General features: G+C 36.3%; 1 protein-coding gene across 1 annotated transcript in view; it reads left to right on the forward strand.

Annotated features, from left to right (window-relative positions):
* LOC137598645 (contactin-associated protein-like 4) overlaps window positions 1–14,534 on the forward strand; it is a 75,885-nt gene that overhangs the window by 38,798 nt on the left and 22,553 nt on the right. Inside the window, exons 9-14 of the mRNA XM_068319034.1 lie at window positions 308–457; window positions 2,014–2,185; window positions 8,473–8,579; window positions 12,735–12,854; window positions 12,999–13,199; window positions 14,107–14,269. Of these exons, the coding sequence (XP_068175135.1) occupies window positions 308–457; window positions 2,014–2,185; window positions 8,473–8,579; window positions 12,735–12,854; window positions 12,999–13,199; window positions 14,107–14,269 (913 nt within the window). The remainder of the gene's footprint in view (window positions 1–307; window positions 458–2,013; window positions 2,186–8,472; window positions 8,580–12,734; window positions 12,855–12,998; window positions 13,200–14,106; window positions 14,270–14,534) is intronic.

Below are 14,534 nucleotides of genomic sequence, written 5' to 3' on the forward strand. Positions count from 1 at the left end.
TGAAAACTAAAAAAAACTTTAACCATAAAATGGGTTTATGGGAACCTTGGCTTTTCACACTGGAAATGCAATTTTGAGCCCAACCATCATCTCCGTTGAGAAAGAAGATGTGCTGATTTTTCTTTTCTTATATAGTCCATAGCAATCTAGTGAGCCATTACTCATTTGAAATATTTGTCATAAAAGCTATTTTTTCACCTTGGAATCATTTGTCTCCAGGCTCACATACCAGCTCTTTGAACCATGGCCATCCCCATACATAGTTTGCTCTTGTTTGGTTTCATTTGTGCTTCTATGTGTGATAAAGGCTCAGGTTTGAATGATGGTCAGTGGCACTCCGTGGAGCTAAACTCCGGAGAAAATCATCTGAGCATCACTGTGGACAAAGACAAAGACATCGCCGCTTACACGAGCACCCGACTTCATCTAAGTGCGGAGAGGCCGCTCTTCTTCGGTGGTAAGAAGCCGTGTGTGTTTGTTGTGTTCTGTAAATATGCAGATGATGTACAACTGTTCCTTTGAGTTAAAGTTTGTGAAACCAGTGAAGTTACTGCACTACCTTCTATGATTTTTGTTTAAAATATTGCAAAAGAAGACCTTTTTTAATAGTATCTTTCATTAACATTGAAATTGCTGGAGAGATTACTGAGAAACATTAATATTTTTGAATGTAAGAATAAAGAATGATTTACACAATTTGACTAAAAGCACTTGTACTTTTTTATCAGGACATTATAATGTCATTAATGATATATAATTTCAAAATTACCTGTGTGAATTTATCATTTTTATTTCATCAAATGATGTCATGTTATTTTACTTTCTCATCCTTTTCCCTTAGGTTTCATCTTTTCTTCATGACACATTTTAATTGATGTTGTTTCAGTGACTAAATGGCATGCATTAGTCTCTCATTACTTTTAACTTCCTGTTTCATAAATCCCCTGTAAATCATCTTGAAAGCATGCAAATTGATTGAATTTAAGTAGTTATTTGGATGGATGGATGGATGGATGGATGGATGGATGGATGGATGGATGGAGGGAAGCAGAATGTAAAAGTGAATCACTGTGGTTCTTCTACTTTCTCTTTCTTTGGGGTGGATTACAGTTTACAACCTTTTTTTTCTCAAACATTTTAATTGTAGCTCAAGTATTTTACCATAAATATGGGAAAATTGCTGACATGGACTTTTACAACTGGTTAAAATTCATGGGGCTACTCAGGTAATAATTATTACACTCAGAAATCCATTGGAGGTTTAGTAGCACCCAGAGAGTGAGGCAGCCATAAAGTTGCTTGGTTCATCCCTGTCTGCCCCCCCCCACCTCCCACTCACTCCTGTGTTCTCCCTCTCAGCAGTCTACATGTACTGTACTCTTATAACAAAGCCAACGCGTACATGTTGCATATTTTTTTACCTTTAAAATTATAAAACACAAACAGAACATTACAGAGACTGTATTTAATACTATTCTGAGTTTCTAAAATTTCAATTAACAACAAAGAGTGACTCATCTTACTCTTTGTTTCTCTGTTGTGAGATGTCAAGCTGTGAGCCTAATAGGCTGACTGTAATTAGAGTGAGAGAGAGGTTGGAGAAGGAACGCCGTATTTGGTCACAAAATGCAACCGTCTAGCATCAACCTCAAGAAATGAATCACTGATTGATGAGATTAAACTTTCCTTTGTTGCCTGGTCGTAGATACAGTATGTACTGTACTGCATCACATTGAGAGGCATGTATAACACGGCATGAATGAAATAAACCACAGAGAGAATCATATTTAAATGACGCGATCAAGATGATAGGATAACAACGAAAGGGTTTTGCTGCACTCTTGGATACCATTTGATATCTCAAATGGGAGCTCGAAAAACAATGACGGCATGAGAATGAAGATGGGATACTATGAGAAATAAAGTACAAAGACATAGTCTTCTTGACTGAACTACCATTAAAACAGATAAAAACCCAACTGTTGATGAAGTATCATCTTTTTCCCTCGTCAGGTTGTCCTGTTCAGGAGCCCCATCTGCAGTGTAGGAATCCCTTCAAAGTGTTTCAGGGCTGTATGCGTCTTTTGACTGTGGATAACCAACCTGTCGACCTGATCAAAGTGCAGCAAAGGCTCCTGGGAAACTACAGCCACCTGCAGATTGATATGTGCGGCATCATTGACAGGTTTGTCACCAAATGAATAACGTATGTTATTTTTTTATGATTTGAAAGCATTTTGCTCCTGGTTTGGACCACATGTCTGGAAATCAAATTGTAATAAATGTATTACCCAGACTCATTTTCTTCCTTTCTCAATATACATACACATATCCAGTACATGGGAAGTTTTATTCTGCACTTGTCCTACTTGAAGTCAGCTGTGAAATGAAGTAGTGATAGAAGCAGGGGGTCTGTATCTTGTGAACCTGCATACAACAAAGCTAATTAACTAGACTCCATAATGTCACTTTATTCCCAAGAAAACAGTAAACATCTAGACAAGGGAAATAATGATTTAAAGTCCCATGAGAAATATAAACAAACTCAACCATTTATTGATCTACTAACAAGTACTGTCTGCATATCCACAGCATGCTTAATCCTCAAATCCTCCTGTTTCTCCTGCCAAACGCCATTTCAAGCATAACAATGAGCCACCCTTTTGCATTTTACATCTTCTACAACTTGGCAAAGAGGTAATTTTCATTCAATGGCATTTTACTTTCAACCCTGATTCCAAACAAGTTGGGATGCCCTGTAGAGCAAAGATAAACCAGGATGTGAATTCCCAACAATTTTTTTTGACGTTCCCCTTCAAATGAATTCAGTACAAAGACAATACACAGTATGTGAAGTTTCCCTGCATCAACTTCATTGGTTTTGTAAATACATGTTTGTGTTTTATGCGGACAAGTCACACACAAGTAGGAACAGATATAAATAAATAAATACAAAAACACCAACAAAGGTTCAGTCTTCTCACTGGCTGACAGTGAAAAACTGATAAGGCAAATATTCCAACAGTTTTTAAGTGTTTGCCAATGTGCTATACATTGCAAATAATTTTAAGGTTTTATCAACAACAGTCTCTAATATATATATATAAAAGATATAGAGAAGATGATTAAATCCCTGCATCAAGGGGCAAAGACATAAACCAGTCTTGTTGACGTTTTATCCCTCCTGTGGATTGTGCATTAAAACAGACACAATTCTATGAAGCATATTATTACATGGGCTCGGAAACACTTTTAAAAACCATTTTCAATAAAAAAGAGTTTGTTGATGCATCTAAAAATGTGAAGTACAGGTCATTTAATACCAACATCCACAAACACCATTGACTTCTGACACAGAATGGAAAATTGTCCTGTGGTCTGACGAATCCACATTTCAGATGATTTCGAGAAGTCATGGATGTTGTGTCCCTCGGGGGAAAGTGGAAAACGACCATCCAGATTGTTACCAGCGTAGACTTTAAAAGTTAGCATCTGTGATGGTTTTGCAGGTTTTTCTCGCCTATGGCAGGGGGAATTTACAACATCTGTCAAGGCACCATTAAGGCTAAAAAGAACATACAGGTATTGGAAAAAGCATGTGCTGCCGTCCGGACGATGTCTGTTTCAGAGATGTCACTGTTTATTCCAGCATGACAATGAAACTATGATCTGATGTCCTACAACAGCCTGAGAGGGGTCCAGGTATGAGACTGGCCTGCCTGCACTCTAAACCTATCCCTCTTTGGGAAACGTGTTTTGCATTACAAAAAACTAAATATGACAATGGATCTTTTTTTATCCAGTGCAAGTTATGTAGGATTTCCAAATCATTGCATACTGCTTTGACATTTTATAGAATGTCACAGCCTTTTTGGAATTTAGCTTGTACTAACATCCACATATACAGGGCTTTTTATCTTTTGCATGAATAAACATATGTAATAGGATTGGGATGTCACAGTCGGTATGCAAGACACAAAAGAATAGGCAATGGAGGAATAATAAGGTGTATTTTAAAACATTTACTTTAACGAGAGCCAACTCATTGAATAAAAAAGAGTCTATTATATTTCATCTGATTTCTGAAACTTTAGAAGGAGAATTCTCCATATAGAATCTTCTTGTTACACTGTTATGTAAATTTCCAAATCCAAACCATCTCTCTGGAGCAGCTAGATCATTTTTATAACACAGACTGAAAAAGAACATTTTGAATAATCCTTCCCTGAGAGAAATCGTATCGAAAAATGGAACCAGTAGCCATTTATTAATCTAAATCTCACATTCTTCACTTAACATAATGACAACACCAACCCACACACCTAAGGATACACTGGGAGATATTTTGTATCAGCAGCTAAGTGGATTAATTATCACTGAGAGGAAGAGTTATTTAAACCTAAGATGATTATCAGGGCCAAAAATGTGAAGAAGGTTTGTTTTTTTTAAGTTGTCATTGAGAGAATGGACTCAATATCACAACAGTGCACAGAAACAACATTTGGAATTGGTGCTGAGAGTCTGGTCCAAAAATATCACTTATAAATGAATGCTTTGGCCTTTAAATGTTAGGTGCAACACATCGGAGAGGACTCAAAAACAGATGAAGAATGAAAATTCAGGACCTCGAAAGCATTTTTGATAAATACCTGTATTTGGTTTTGTACTGAGAGTTCGATGAGAAGACTCATTCTGTAGTCTGGACTAGCCTAGCTTAGTGTAAAGACAGGAAACAAGGTGAAACAGTTAGCAGGGTACTCTAAGCATATATTCTTAACTATGATATTTTCTTCAACCAACGGGCTAGGTGTGACATGCAAGCATTGATTGTAGGATTAAAGGGGATGGATTACCTATAAATATTTTCAGTTTTCATAATGCTGTCTCTTGTATTCATGGGGTTATGATCACATAACAAAGTGATAACCCAAAAAGATAAAGACAGGTTACTGAACAAATTTTCAGCTCTTAGAATATTACTATTAAAGATTTTAATTCATTCTAAAGTTTGCTGGACAAGAAATTGGACAGATGAATCAAATACTTGAATCATGCTGACACCTTAGGACACAAATCTTGCAACCCAAGACTATGAACTCACTAGACTTCGTAGCCAACCTCTTTCCTCCCTGTACAATGGTATATTTTGATGCAAGATAGATTAAGCTGTCACAACACAGTTTTTTTGTCTGTCCATTTCTGGCAACTTAATAATGAAGCTTGTCAAAATATCCACCAGGAGAAAGACACCAGTGGTCCACTCTTCTTTCTTTGTGTGTTTTTATCTGTCAGCCAGTTCAGTGTCACTGTGACCACAGACTCTTATATTTTATGTGATGCTACTGTGTCATCCCAAACACTCTGTTGTGTGTGTTGTAGCAGCTGACTCAGGACCAGCTGCAGAGCAATTCAAAAACGACAAAATTACATACCTTTCTTGTCTTTTCTCTCCTGCTCATCACAAGACAGTAGTTATTTGAAGTTTTTGTATGACACCCAAGTGAACCGGTCCAGTAATGGCTTTTAGATCGAGGTAAGTTCTGCACACTATTAGTTTAGCCAGAGGCAGTAATAGAAGTCACAGAAACAGACTGTAACCCCTGTCATCCAAGCTACGTTAAAGGACATTGTCACACCACTAGAAGGTTTTAGATTACAGTCTCTCCTAACTGACTTAATTCCCCACTCCAGTGATCTGAGCTGTGGTGCAGTATGTTGTCACCTTGCATTGCAATTTTTTCCTCCAACCCGGAGCCCTGAAGAGATTCTTAAAAGACAAAAGTCTTTGCCAAACTTTAACCCCCTAAATGATTTCATGGTAATTGAAAGCTGGTATAGTTTGACCCAAGATTGGGTCAGAATCTCTCACATATTTCTCCCTGTGCTTGTTTTCTAAAAAATAAAAATATGGCAGATAATCCTTGGCATGAAAACTTCAATTTTTCCGATTTTAGCAGCGCAATGAAAGCAGGTACAAAGTGGGTACAATCACAGGCATTTGGCTGCTTACTCATCTTGTGTTGGCTTTTAAACTGAAGAAAGTTTATTTTCTCTAGGCATTTGTTCTAAAGTTTGCATAAAAGCAGAAGTACTCTGATGGTAAATAATAATGTTTTCATACACAAAAGGTCCAATTAACTTTCAAAGGAACTGTAGTTTTTAAAGTTTCACAATTTAAATTTCAATGTTGATTACTACTCATCTTGAGGTGAACTGTGTATTGCAGAGATTTGAATGATTTGAATTTCTTTTTTGTTACTTTTTTCCCAGTAAAGATGAAATATTATAATATTAAAAATTATGCTTTATCTTTCCAAAAGCAAGATGAGAAGAGATACACTTACATCTGTATACAGTCATTTCCCAGAGTCAGTGTTCAAGAAAACAGTTTACAGTGAGCTGTAGCTTCACATATATTTATTTTATATTTTTCATGGTGTGATCGCACTTGTCAATGAAAACCACTTTAGCAGTGAGAGGACTTTTCATCCATGGTTGATGGTGATTTCATCATTGTGTCTCTTTTGTTAGTGATGTTGTGAACACAGCCTTGTTTAAAGTCTCTAAAGTCTGCCCACAGTTCCCTGACCTCATTCTCTCAGGTTCACTGTCCAAATGAATTTGATATTCAGTCATAGCCTCCACCTTTCTTCATCTCTCCTTCCCTCCATCACCCTAGCTCACCTCTTTTTTTTTACCACCTTCACTCTCTTACTTCCAACCTGAACCATATGATTCCTAAATCCTCTAAAGGTGCTTCCTTTCCTTTGAAAACACGAGTTTACATTCTAGCTTGTATTTGCATCTTTTTGAGGACAGTTGAATGTTTTTGACCTTGAAAGCAAGGATACTTTAGTTAAAGGGTACCTTCAGTATTTTAACTCATTTTTAATCACCTTTATTAATCATAATCATTCCAAATTTTTGGTGCTTCTATGTATATAGGAATCACTATAGGCTCCAGCAACACCCGTGACCCAGAAAGTGGAAATGTGGCTGTAGATGAAATTACTACGGTTGTATTGTCTACAAGGGGATGGATGGATGGATGGATGGATGGATGGATGGATGGATGGATGAATGGATGAATGGATGGATCAAACTATGTCCTTATAAAAGGCTTCGTTGAGTTTTTGTAAAATATTTGAAATGCTATCATTGGTGGTTTTTTTATGTTTATAGTTGTCATTTACTTTATTTTACTACATTACTATATATTATATAACCACTATATTCAACACCAAGCACAAATATGTCAAGGTAAATTGTTTATCTGTAAAAACTGTTTACGAATAAATGTAATATGGCTTATGTTGTACAAACCATTTTCTTATTTAGTATTTGTGTGACTGAACCAATACTATTACTTCATTAATTCTTCATTACCAAACTTTACTGTTGTTGTACATCAATACACTGTTTTATAGCACATAATCTTTGAATATAAATTAGCTTATTATTATTCAACTAACTGCTCTGAGTTCCATCTAAGTAAACAGTGGATTAAAGTGTCTAGCAACTGACTTCCTAATGTTAGAGGCTCCCAGAAGTAAATGATCTACTCACTACTAATAGCACCATTTAAAGCACCGCAAATAAGTTCTCATCAGGTGGGAAATTCTGTGAGATTCATCTATCTCAGCCTGAATGGATGGGCAACATTGCTGTCGTGGTTTCATGTTCTGTTGGGATTGAATGGCGTTCTTTTAAAGTGGTCTATTCACTATTCAAAGGAGCAGCTGGCTAGACGACATGATAGGTGATTAAAGAGGGAAAAAAGTTGCGTAAATTTATAGGATACATTGGGAAAATGCACAGCGTTTGCAAGGTTCATGTCAAAGCTAAATTAAAAAATTATTTCACTGATTGATTTAAAAAAGAAACAGGATCTCATGGGTTCCTCCTTAAACTTTGTCTGTGTAAAAGGGAGAAGAGCTTCATTAGAAGCTGAACATGAATGTGTCCCGTGTGTACATGTGACAGGAGCAGATCAGCAGATGTGACATTTAAGGAAAAAATTATGATTCCGTATCTTGAAAAATGACAAGTTTCTGTTTGTGCTCAAAATGCGAAAAAAAAATTATGACTTTTATTTTTCAAACACAATTTCGGTGAGAGTTTTATTTTTTATTTTTTATTTTTTTGCATGGGGGTTGAAGGTTTGTTAGTCAACAGGATTGACAAAGACATTTTTTCAAACCAGCTACCTTTCACAACGCACACCTGTGCTCCACTTGACATGAAAAGAAAGACTTGTGTTATTGTCTTTGAAAAGATTGAAGGCTTTTTGTCTAAGGACTTTATTTCAGGTTCTATCTGGTCCCTCCTACACACCTGCTCACCAGAACAGTCGAGCGCACTGAAGGCCCGTTGTTTCTTTTCTTACGAACATCCTTGGTAAACTTTTTAAAGACAACTTTTGACAGACGTGAAGATTCTCTCTCTTTGTCTGTGTCTGTCTCCTTTTCTCAGGTGCTCTCCCAGCCACTGTGAACATGGAGGTAGATGCAGTCAGTCATGGAGCACTTTCCACTGCAACTGCTCCAACAGCGGCTATAGGGGAGCCACCTGCCACAGCTGTAAGCAACCAGCAACAGGGCATCTGCAGGTCTTTAAAATGCTTGATGCCTCAAATATAATAATGAAAATACTCAAACATGCTCAGATATTACAAAGTGAAGACATATGTTCATATAGGAAAACACAGCAGGATATTCACTTGAAAATTCATCCATTGAATGAATAATAAAATGTTTGAATATGTTAACAAACAGCAGCTTATTTATGTCTTCGGCAGGGTAAAAGCTTCAGAGACATCTACGTTTTGTATTTGTGGTTACATACATATAAAATATTTACCTGACAGTTTTACCTCTTTTTTGTCAGCGCCGACTCCAAATGCAAAAATCTTTTTTACTTGATATATGCCCTGTTACCTTTGCCCGGTTGTCAGCTATTACTCTTGCTCTTATTGCTATTTACTCTTTATTACTCTGTCTAAGAAAGTAAAAGTGAACCAAACGTATACAATGAGCTTCAGGATCTTCAAACATACTGTATATACAAAGGGCAACTGCAGAGTGAAGTGACAGTTATCTGTGGAGGTTGGTACTCTTGCTGTAAAGATGTGCTGCTCCGGGTTTCAGGGTCTTTTCAGGGTCATGAAATAGGTAAGGAAGATGAATGACATTTCAGTGCAATGAGTTGATTCTCAAGCATTCAACATATATAGCCGCATTGTAGCATCTGAGATATTTTGTAACATATGAACATCATTGATGAGGTACTAGATAGAATATAAGCAATTGTACACATAGGCTCTAAATCTCCAAACCTCTCCTTTCTTTCTTCTTTAATGTATTTTATAATTTACATTAAAATGAAAAAGTGGAAAAACAAATAATTTGAAAAACAATAAAGCAATATTACACTTCTAATGAGAGGGTAAAATCATGGTTACACTGGAAAACTATCATTTCACTGACTAAATTGCCATCCATTAAAAGCTCATAGTAATAAAATATTACTTTTATGAGCTTTTGATTATGTTTTTCTTATGAGACAAAAGTTCAGAACATTTCATTTCATTCTGCTGTTTGAAATAATTAGACTGTGATTTCTATTTTAGCGACGATAGGAATCTTTTGGTTTAATTTGTTGTGTCTTGAATATCAGAACACAATAATGCACATAACCTAACTTTTGTCCATTCTGTCTCCTGGTGAAACATTTGATGCTTGACTAGATAAGCATCTAACGAACTGCAAATTAAGCTTTTGATTAATAGAGAGTGGGATTAATGCAGCATTCCACACATGTTCCCATTGCATCTGATTTAATAACATTCAGACCCTATGCCCCCTGACACCTTTTTCCCCACCATTGTATTAGAACTTTAATTAGCCATGTTCAATCGGGAATAGACTAAACAGATTGTTGGTACTTCATTATGCTGAATAAATTAGACTTTCGTTTAATTTAAAGTCTTTAAAGTGGTTTATTTTTGGTCTGCTGACACCCGCAGTCAGCCCATTCCCTGGTCTTCTTATTTTCTTATATGATTCGAAACCTGTGGGCATATTTATGTCACATACTGTATGTGTCTGACCTTTTCTAGTTTGTAAAAGTAGTTCTGATGGACAGCACTTGTGAAGTTATTAACCACATGAAAAATATGAGCTGGATTAGCTTTTGAAAATAAAGCAATAGTGATTGCCCTATGACTTTTTTTTTTCAAAATTGTAACTTTATAAAACTTTTTTTTTTATATTCATTGAACAATGATTACAGACACTCTGAATACTCAAGTTACACATTTTTTTCAACCTTAGTCAATTAGGTACTTAAAGTTACACACTTTTCCTTCTAATTGCATCAGGTGTTTTAAGTGCAAATTAAGTTAAATATGCTTTTAATTCAAAAAATATCCATGCCTCATTAGCTTATGTCCTGTGGAGTCACACAGATTGTATGGATTTTAATGTGCTGCTACTCGAAATAGCCTTGTTGGTAATACAGAATGCAAAATATGCCACTTATCCATTGGGAGATTGCTGAAGATAGAACAAAGGGATGGCATCCTTCTGTAGATGAAAGCTTCTTTTTACCCACATTTTAAAATTTCTAGTCTAGTTTTTAAGCGGCGTCAGGCTATTTCACCTCATTTCAACAGTTCAAGCCTTATATGAAGCATCGAAAATAAATGATAAACTGCACCGCATCACAATTTCTTTGTTTGCTAGCTAACTAAAGTGAACTTTTACATTTGTTTTTGTTTCTAATTCATAAAGTAATTGACTGAACGAAATGACTTGAAAGAATCAACTGCATTGCTTTGTAGGGATGGAAAGTCCCGCTACCTTCGGTTAATCAATGGTTGCTCAACTTTTAACATTGAGAGATTTATCAATTATGCCTAAACGTCTTGGATGGATGAATTTTCATTAAATGCTTTAGGTTATTAACTGGAATTTGGATTAGGGTTATAATTCATTATAAAGGGACTGCTGAGACTTAGCTGAATTTTCCACTGTACTGAGTGCCCTTTTAGCTTTTTTTCTTCTTAAAGTCAGAATTTTCTGCAGACATTTTCTCATGACACTTTTAATGCAGAAGGTTATCTTAGTGGTGAGAAAGCCATCAGAAGTTATTCAATGAACTTCTTTTCATTAAAGAAAGAACTTTGCTCCCACACAAAGCTTCTAATCTTTATCTTTGTGATTTCCAACAAACTATATGCAATAGTTGTTGTAACTGGTTGAACAATGATACACACAGCAACATTTAAAACTAGAATCAAACACTGTACTCACTTTAGAATGAAAAACAACTCACTCCCCAGATCTTTTATCTGGAAATAAATAAAATAAAGACATAGAAATAAGACAAGGAGAGGTAACAACATAAAAGCCCTAACAGAAACAAGGATTGGAAGGAGTAACATAGTGAGAACTATAAATGGAATGTGAGGATAGGTGCAAAAGAAAGGCATGAAGTAAAGTTAAGTGAAGTAAAGGCACGGAGCAAATCAGGAGGCCTGAGGCAGACTGATCTTTTTAGAGTGATTTTAACTTATATCCACCTTCAGTATTTCACCTGGATCAAATCAATTAAAATAAATTTTGATCTTTTTTTCATCTATATATATATATATTTCTTTTTCTTACCCCGCAGAGAATCGGTTGAATTTTTCCACACCCCTGCAGTCTGATCAGCTTTGGCTCAGAGCCACACAGAAAGCTCACGTCTGTGTTTGATAATCATATCTGGGTCAAAAAGTTCCTGAAGTTCTATGAAGGAAAAAGTCTTTGATGGGAGGAAAAAAAATACATTGTTCAATGTGGGAAATGATCTTCTGTTGTTCATAGATCGACTGTTACCCTAAAATGTGTTTTATATATTATGTCTTCAACAATTTAGTTGCAAATTTACAGGTTTTATTGAAAAGATTTTTAATTGTAACCACTGAGTGAAAATTTTATTCACTCTCATTCTTCTTTTTGAGTTTATATAGAATGCAGCTCCAATGGATTTACTCTAGCAAATCTGAAATGCAATCAAATATATTTCAGTATAGCTTGGCCACAGAGCAAGTCCTTTAATTATGGAAGGTGATTCAATAGCTTTTAATGATTAAAGAAAATGTCAAACACCAACTTCAATATGTTAGAAATAATTTTATAAAGTCGTGGTGCCACACTACAAAAAATTATTCATCTTTATGCACAATCTTGTTCATAAACCAAACATTCAATAAGAAATTGTCAGGAGTAAAAACAAAAACCTGTGTGAAATCCATCAATATTGGATAATGTGAATTTTTTCAGAGATTCTTTTTTGATCTTGTTGGTGGGTGACGTAATCCTCCCAGTTTTGCAAATCTCTTTGTGTGTTTTTTATTTATACAGTGTTGTAGTGAAATGTTAGAGGGCTTGCTTTGTCAGATAACTAGAATGTTGTTTAAATTCAGCCTTTTCTGCCAAATGATGGAAAAATCATTGACAATAAACAAAAAAATCATAAATATCATCACACATAGCAGTGATTAACTTTCCTCAAAAGGATTGCCAGGGGATAAATTTCTTCACAAAATGCTTGTCTTTATTTATATATTTATTTCAACTGCTCAACTGGTCCTTGACATCAGTACTCAGAAAATGCTCGTTTCGATGCAGTGCATTGTGTGATGTGATGTTATTATTGTTGACATCCCTTTATTACATTGTCTTTCATAGCAATATACGAACAATCGTGTGAGGCGTACAAACACAAAGGCAACGCATCAGGGCATTATTTCATAGATGTGGACGGGAGTGGACCAATCAGACCACAGCTGATCTACTGTAACATGACAGGTGACACATGCACATCTATATACAAGGCCATACAACCTTCAGTATATTACACAGATTGACTTGAATTGTGAAATCATGATAGCATCAACATTTCTTTACAAATAATAATTCACTTTCTTGGTTTTCTGTTGTCTCTGTTCGCAGAGGAAAAGGCATGGATGGTTATCCAACACAATAACACAGAACTGAGCACAGTTTATTGGTCCCCGGATACAAACCCACATTTAGTCTACTTTGACTATGCTTCTGGAGCAGAGCAGCTGGCAGCCATCATCAGCCAATCAGAGCACTGTGAGCAGGAGTTGTCCTATTACTGTAGGAAGTCCCGCCTCCTCAACACCCCAGGCAAGGCTTGAGTTCAGGGATTGTGTGTTTTGTCTCTAAGTAGTTGCTGTGTTTTATTGTTCTTGTTGTGTGTGTTTGACATGAAGGTAGATGGTCTATTGGAGTGATGTTGGTAAATAGCTGCAGAAAAGCAATTTGCAAAGCAAACTTTTCTACATCTTAAAGATCTATACCTGGAACAAAAGAGGAATGGTGTGTACTGCACATTTAGTCAATTTACTATCTAATTAAATCATCAATTACTTTGGATTTTCTCCTCCTCGCCCTATTGTTGAAGTTGAAGTTAATTCAAACCAAATCTGGTTTCTTTCCTTTTGACTTAAATGCACACTTGGACTTTTTTTTTACTACAAAGATTTTGTCTTCTTGCATTCACTCAAGGAGAAAAGTGAGAAATTCAGTTTCATTTTGCACTGCAGAAAGAGTGGGCATCTCATGTTTGCCTTTGAAGCGTCTTTCTGTACACTCCAAAGCCTACTTATGAGAATGCTTGTGAGAGAAAGGGGGTGTTTTGATTCCATGGCTGGCCATTATCAATCCAATTTTAGAAGGGAAAGCAGCAGTGATGCACATTCAAGGCTGGGCAACAAGGAGTGGTGACAGAACAGTGTTGGTCTGTGTTCAAATCCTGAAGGGATGGAAATCATTTTACAACCAAACAAGACAAAGACCAGATTACATGATTGATGTCGAAGTGGAGTTCTGATTTGAACAGATACATCGACAAAATGTCGACAAAATGAGAACAGCGCTGTTAGAAACATTCCCACTCACTGTGGGATTATGTCTCATGTCTTTGTTGATTCATGTGAGATTCATTTCTTTTTTGCAGAATCTTTTCATCATAGCAATGCAGACTTACTGGTAAATGGTGTGATTTTTTTTTGTGTGTTTGTGTATGCTTCAGAAGGGGCCCCCTACAGCTGGTGGGTGGGGGGTTTGGGTCCAGGTCAGGCCCAGACGTACTGGGGCGGTGCCCAACCAGCCAGTGGGCAGTGTGCCTGTGGTCTGCAGGACAACTGTCTGGATCCAAAGTACTACTGCAACTGTGATGCCGACTACGACCAATGGTAGTTTACCTCCTGACAGTCCTTTCAAATCCATTAAATCACAACTGTTACGAATTAGATCTCCACAATTCATTAAAACCACATCTATGCCATGAATTCTGTTGCATGTTTACTTGACCATGCTTGCCTTTGGTGACGCTTTTTACCACCATCAGATGTCTTTTCTGCACGCTGTGTTGGATTTAGAGTGATAAGATAACAAATTAAGATGAGATGCAACATTACCACATCATCATGAAACTATAACATATTTTGATGTCCAATG

This window comes from Antennarius striatus, chromosome 7 (genome assembly GCF_040054535.1).
Source record: "Antennarius striatus isolate MH-2024 chromosome 7, ASM4005453v1, whole genome shotgun sequence".
Classification (NCBI taxonomy): Eukaryota; Metazoa; Chordata; class Actinopteri; order Lophiiformes; family Antennariidae; genus Antennarius; species Antennarius striatus.